This window comes from Bombus bifarius, unplaced genomic scaffold (assembly GCF_011952205.1).
Source record: "Bombus bifarius isolate JDL3187 unplaced genomic scaffold, Bbif_JDL3187 scf7180000009944_frag, whole genome shotgun sequence".
Lineage (NCBI taxonomy): Eukaryota > Metazoa > Arthropoda > Insecta > Hymenoptera > Apidae > Bombus > Bombus bifarius.
In genome coordinates, this window is record NW_022885432.1 from 13,056 (window position 1) to 20,196 (window position 7,141).

Genomic DNA, 7,141 nt, shown 5'->3' on the forward strand with positions numbered 1-7,141 from the left:
GTTGCTTGATCATATTGCACAATTTTTATGCCAAGAGAAACATGCTAAAATTCTACATGTAATTTCTTTAGAGATAGTTGTACATTCAAATCATACAAATATATTCGTCTATAAAGTGATGAAAATTTCCATAATTAGGAGGTTGGCGTATGCTGCGTTTTATATCGCGCAGGAATAATTAACTCCATTTCTTCCAATGACGTTATTACAGAAATTCATACTAACCACATGATCATCTGATTTAAGTGCACGAACGAAAGAATCCATCCGTTATTATTTTTTTCCTTCCATATATCTATAAGTGTCATTTCTCCACTACCCAACATGTTCATATTCTAAACGTATCATGCGCATCTTCTTTCCGTTTCCGTCCCAAAGTTCGCAACGCAAGTATATCATTTCTAATCTTTCCACTTTTCTTCTCCTTTTCTTTTATCTGAATAATGGTTTAGTACTGCATGATTCTTAGGAACATCTAACGCATTCGAGTCAAATTATTTTCCATCACTAAATACATCCTTTCTTCGATACTTCCTACACTGCATACGTACTTTCGTAATTTCTATAGCTTTTCTCTACGGCGAGAGGCGAGAAATATCCAGCGTTTCAATGTTGGATGTTTCAAATGTTTACATCGTTGCAAAAGCGTCGATCGTTTAATAAAAGATCGTTTAATAAGACCTACTATTTTGGCATATCCTTTGGCATTCGTTGATACCGGCGATTGCTCTCTGCTCACCCTTGTGTTATATTTCACAGACCTTTCTAAGGATTATGTTACCATGTTTCAATATCCATTAATGAATTTTGTAATTTTTAAGACGTTACAGTTATTTGTAATGTATATATAGTCTTACTTTGATTGACTAACTGATTTACTTGCATAATTCAATGAGAAGTAAAACAATAAAATATTGCGTATAAGCTATCATTTTGCTTTCAAAACACCTTAATAGTAATCAATAAAAAATATAACAAGATTCTATTTAGATTTCCTTCTATAACTTTCATATCTTTTCTGCATGTATATAATTTATAAAATATAACATTTAAAAAATATAAACTGGTAAAACATATAATATTCTCATGGGAGAATGTTCTCATTTCTCCTTGTACCGTACATCAATTAATGTCAAATTATACTACAATCAATAAAAATATAGCAGCAGAAATGGAAAATGTAAATAACCCATGGGAGAAAGCAGGGTATCTCTTGTCAAGACACCACAACTCCCATGATCTATTGTCGCAATCATAATTAACTAGAAGTGGTTAGAATGAAATAATTACGTAACTGTAACGCTGACCGTATGTTATGCCAACAATGGGAGCCGAGGCAGTAAAACTCGATAGCGACACATATACCCGTACGGCAACACGTGCTTGCGTGGCGATTACGAAAAACCGACGGCCAGTAGATGAAAGAAGGCCACATGCAGTCGAATGAAATCAAATATTAAAAACAGGGCCTAGGCTAATTAAGATTCTCTTAAGATGTTCACTACCAGCATCACACTATTATGATGCGTCGATTTTCATTCAGAGGTAAGAATCATAGATATGAGAAGACAGTCTCACGTACGATTTCAGGAAACCCAAACTGCAACATCCCGATTCCCACGGAAGTGAAGCCCCAGTGGACCACCACTCCGTGGGGGATGGCATTATAAATAAGCGTAGCAACATAGCGCAGCGCTCATTATTATTTTAATCATTCTTTGTGCTCATTATAATTTACGTACCATATTGTGCTCATTATTTTTGTATTCATTCTTAGTGATCATTGTTATTACGGTTCATTATTATTTTGTTCACTCTTTGTGTTCATTGTTACTACTTTCGTTATTGCGCTCATCATTGCGTTTAAAAATTTTGTATAGTATTTTGCGTTTCGGGGTCTTTAGTTTTTCGGTCAAGAAAAGAGAGCCGCGACTAAGTAAAAAGAAAATTTTATCTTTGAAGTCCTCATTTCATCGCTTAGACAGAAACGGGCATTGTAATTGCGGTATTAATCCAGTTAGTAAATTGTTCAGTCTGTATCGAAATAGATAAATAAAGTAAAAGTTGATAGTAAACTATATTCGAGTTCAAGTAATAAACCCAACAAAAACATCGACGACCACCGGAGCAGCTAAGGTAATGGCGCCAGACAGCACCTACTCCTCAAGGTAAGAAAATTAATTTTGAAAATTTCCTTCTTCTCTGATAATTTCGTTGCCCTCGAGAATCGAATTAGAACTTCCTATCATCGACCTCGTTTTATTTTCGTGAACGGTTTTGAAGATAGAATCATTGTTTAAACTTTAAACAAAGGGGTTGTCCGCTGTGTCGGCTTGTGCGAACGGTGTTTTCAGCTACTCAAACACCCACTGATCTTCGCATTCTTTCTCCCATTGTTGGCAAAACATTGCCCGTCTTTGGGCAAGGCTTGCGAAATCACACAAGTCCCGCACAGAGAGGACCATTAAATACATCGTCAGGGTCAATCGAAAATTAAGAGCAATACCGGCATTGCTATTTACCGATATTCTTGCCATCATTGCATGCGATTGTAAGAGAGAAATAGCAGAACAATTTCCCTTCGAAAATTTAACCAAAGGATCGTTCGCTGTGTTGGCGTGTGCAAACGGTGTTTTCGATTATCGAAAACACCCATCGATCTTCGCATTCCTCCTCCCACTGTTGTCAAAATATTGCCCGTCTTTGGGCAAGGCTTGCGAAACCACACGAACCCCACACAGGGAGGATCGTTGGAATCATCCTCGATTATTAAACTCGAAGGGCAAGAAAATTGTGGCAATAGAAACCATCGTAGTAAATGAACTGAGCTTTGGTTCTAACGACAAACTACTAGAGCGAAATTAAAAGAGAAGAAGAAGGCAAACGTAGGAATAAATTTATATCAAACAACGAAAATTCACATTCTTATCCAATCCATCAACGGGAAAATTCTTGTTCTACCTCCTCTAACTAACTAATATACACATATCCATATATATATATATATATATATATATATATATATATCAACTATACTAACATCGATACTAAGTGCACACAAAATTCTCTAAAGCATATGACGACAAAATGGACAATTACATAAACTCGCTTGCCAAAAATAGTAATCCTTACTTGGGCTTTCGGTTCGGTTCGGGCCGAGGGTAACACACGGACGGAGATCTCTGGGGAAAAAGTGAAGTGTGAAGGGAAAAAGGAACAGGAAGCATAAAGAGGCATGAAGAAGGGAAAATAAAGAGTGAGCATACAAGGAGAAGGCAAAAGAAAAGCGAAAAAGGAGACAAGAACGAGAGAAAGCTACAAATAAGAAAAACTAGAAAAGAAGAGGTTAGGAGGCTAGAAGCGCGGCAAAACAAAGTAAGGTAGGGAAACGGCAGATGGCGACAAACAGGGGAAGACCAAGGAGTACTGGTAAAGCAGTCTTCAAAAATACACTGGACAAATACAGTTCGACAGAAAAAGAGACACCAGCCAGAGAGAAAGTAATGGAGACAGTGGTGGAAAAAATAGAGAAAATGGAAAGAGGATTCGAGGCAATGATCGAGGAAATAAAATATATATATATTGGAAAAGCAAGTGGAGGAGCTGAAGAGAGAAATGAAAGAGGAAAGGGAAAGAAGGGAAAGAAGAGAAAGAGAGACAGACAGAGAGAAAGGAGAGTGGGAATGGGAAAAGAAAGAATTATTGGGTAGAATCAGAAGAATTGGAGAGGATCAGGACAGTGCAGAGAGAGAGGAAAGAAGAAGAAACATAGTAATCAAGGGAGTGGACTGGAACGAAGGAAGCAATGAAGAAACAGTAAAGGAGTTCATAAACGAAAAAATGAGGATAGGGGCAGAAGTAGAAAAAGCACATATGATAAAGGTGGGGGGGGGGCAAGAACACAATAATAGTGGCAACGATGAAATCAATGGAGGAAAAAATAAGGATAATGAAGGAGAAAAGCAAATGGGAAAAGGGTGTATACATGGACGATGATCTGACAAAAAAAGAAAGGGATGGGAAGCAACACATAAGAAGGGTAGCCAGAGAAAGAATGGAACAAGGCGAATATGTAAGGACAGGATACAAGAAACTAACAATAGAGAACAAATGGTACAGGTGGAACGAAAACGAAGAGAGGCTGGAGGAAGAAAGAAAGAGAGGGGAAGGAAAATGAAAAAAGAGGAACAGGAGGGGGGACTACAATGGGGATGAAAACGTGCTTCTGAAATGTAGCAGGGCTAATAAGTAAGGACAAAAGAGAAAAGTTAAAATATAGACTACCCAAAGAATTCGACTGGAAATGCAGAGCAGCAATGACAGTAAGGAAAAAAGGAAGAGCAAAGGGAAGAATAACAACGGGTATAAATAAAAACCTAAGAGAAATAGGATATAAAGGAATTAGTGATAATATAGTTGGAAGAAAAATAATATACAATTACAAGACGTATAGGATAATGATGGTTTATAATCAAGATACATAAGGGACATGGAAAAAATAGAGGAAAGAGTAGACGGAAGAGAAGAGGAAGTGGTGATCATCGGCGGAGACTGGAACGCAAGAACGGGAGAAGAGGGAGGGTCGATAAACGAGGACGTAGGGAAAGAAAAAAACAGACGATCAAAAGACAAGACAATAAACGTGGAAGGAAGAACACTGCTAAAGATAATCAATGGCAGCGATAAAGAAGGAGAGGAGCGGACCTATATTGGCGAGAGAGGAAACTCAGTAATAGACTATGTGATTGGCAATCAGGAGGCGACAGAAGAAATAATTTACATGAAAATAGGAAAAAGAACAGAGTCAGGCCACATGCCGCTAGAAATAGAAATAGGGGGGGGGGCGCGGAATTACAAAAAAATGAGGAAAAGGAAGAAGAAGAGAAGGAGAAGAGGGAATGGACAAACAAAAGTGTGGAAAAATACTTGGACGAATGTAAAGACTGGACCTGCAACGAAAGAACAGTAGCGGAAATGTGGACAGAAATCAACAAGAAGATAAACGAAGCAATGCAAAAGAAGAAAGTAAAGATAAGGAATAGAAAGAGAGGAAAAGAGAGTAAAAGAGAGATGAGAAGGAAGGTGACAAAGTTTATGAAAGGAAAATACAGTAGAGAAGCTCTTATGGAGGAAAAAAGGCATTCAAATAGAGGTGCAAACAAAGAAAGGAAAGATACGAAGAAGAAGAAATGGTGAAAATCAAGAAGATCAAAACAGAACAAGAAGCGTGGAAATACATAAATAAATACAGAAGAAGAAGAGAGAATATAGATGAAGATTATATGAAATAAGCGAGGAAGAGTGGAAAAATCATTTTATGGAAATTTTAGAAGGAACAGAGCACAAAGAGAGCAGGAAAAAAGAGGAGCATCGAGCAGAAGAGAAAATAATGGATGAGAGAGAAGATAATATATAGAGAAGGAAGAGGTGATATACAAACTAAGAAACTTGAAGGAGAAGTATGCACCGAAGGAAGTGGGTGAAGCGTTATGGGCTCTGTTAAGGAAAATATGGAATGGGGTGGGGATATCAGAAGATTGGAAAAAAGGAGCAAATATGTCCGATATATAAAAAGAGGGACAAGAGAGTAGGGAAGGGTTACAGAAAAGTAACATTAATGGATACAGCATACAAGATCTGTGCAGGGATACTGCACGAACGACTGAAGGCAGAGATTGAAAACAAACTGAAAGAGAGCCAATTTGGATTCAGAAAAGAAAGACGCGGTATTTGTGATAAACCATATCATAGACAAACAGTTGAGTAGAGAAAAAGAAAAACTACATGCCTGCTTTGCGGACTTAAAAGCGGCGTTCGACAGGCTAAACAGAAAGAAATTGGAGGAGAAAATGAGAAAAATGGGGATTAACGAAAACTTAACCAGAAGGAATAAAGAGATATACGTAGAAACAAAGAATGTGGTAAGAATCAAGAATAACAACACAAAAGAATTTTGGACAGTGAGGGGAGTCAGACAAGGATGCCCGTTGAGCCCTATTTAACATCTACGTGGCGGGGCTGGAAGAAGAATTAAGGAAAGGACAAGTCGGGTAGGGGGGGGGCATAGTGGCAGGAGAAAGAAAGGTATGGTCATTGACATATGCAGACGATATTGTGCTGATGGCTGATAGAGAGGAGAAGCTAAAGGAAATGCTAAAGAGATTCGAAATATTTTTAAAGGAAACCGAATTGGAACTGAGCACGAAAAAGGCCAAGAGTGTAGTTTTCGAAAAAAAACGAAAGAACAAGAGGAGACAAAGAAAATGGAAATGGGGAGAACGAGAATTAGAAGAAGTGGACGAGATAAGATACCTAGGGTACATACTACTGAAAAAACGGTAGTGATGAGAAACACATAGAAGACAGGAAAAAGAGAGCAAGAATAGCAATGAAGAAAACATGGAGCGTGGAAGAAAAAATTTCCAAACAGGACAACAAGAGGAGAATGAAGATGTTTGGAACGTGGCGCTGTTTGGAGCATAGGTATGAGGCTGGAACATGGAAGAAAGGCTGGATAGAATACAAAGAAGATATGTGAAATGGAGCTTAGGTTTAGATATGACAACACCGAATTATATATCGATAGAAGAATGTAAGATAACAGAAATCAAAGAAAAAGTATTAGGAAGAGCAGCAAGGTATGAAGGGAAAGCCATAGAGTCAAAAAAGGAACTAGTAAAGAAGTGCATAAAGGAAAGAGAGAGAAACTGGGGAAATGGCCAATAACGGAAAAGAGCAAGAGAGAGAAAGAAGGGACTAGAAAGGATGAGAAATGGAGGGACACAGATGGAAGTAAGAGAAGAGCAAGAAAAGACGACACTAGACCAAATTATAGAAGAAAGGAGAAAGAGAGAAGCAGAAGAGAGGGGGGAAAGGATAAGGGAATAAAAATATGACAAACATTATAGAAAAATCGCCAAAGAAGAGTTAGCAAAATACTTAGAAGGGAGGATGAAGTGGAAGGACAGAAAAATATTAGCAAGATTCAGATGTGGAAACGAGACTAAATCAAGGGAATACTGGAAAGAAGAGGGAGAAAAAAGATGCAAGCTATGTAAAAAGAAAGAAGAAGACCTGAGACACGTAATAGAAGAATGAGAAATAACAGGAGAACCAAGGGACACGGAAAATAATAATAATA

The 7,141-nt window shown here is 37.8% G+C and overlaps 1 protein-coding gene and 1 pseudogene across 1 annotated transcript; both read left to right on the forward strand.

Annotated features, from left to right (window-relative positions):
* Positions 1–3,503: 3,503 nt before the first annotated feature.
* LOC117215957 lies at positions 3,504–4,302 on the forward strand (annotated as a pseudogene).
* Positions 4,303–4,375: 73 nt separating this feature from the next.
* Positions 4,376–4,843, forward strand: LOC117215956 (the record flags this gene model as incomplete). The annotated part of the gene is made up of 1 exon (XM_033462511.1): positions 4,376–4,843. A coding segment is annotated over exon 1 (354 nt), but the record flags the coding sequence as incomplete, so codon positions are not given.
* Between the last annotated feature and the right edge of the window lie 2,298 nt (positions 4,844–7,141).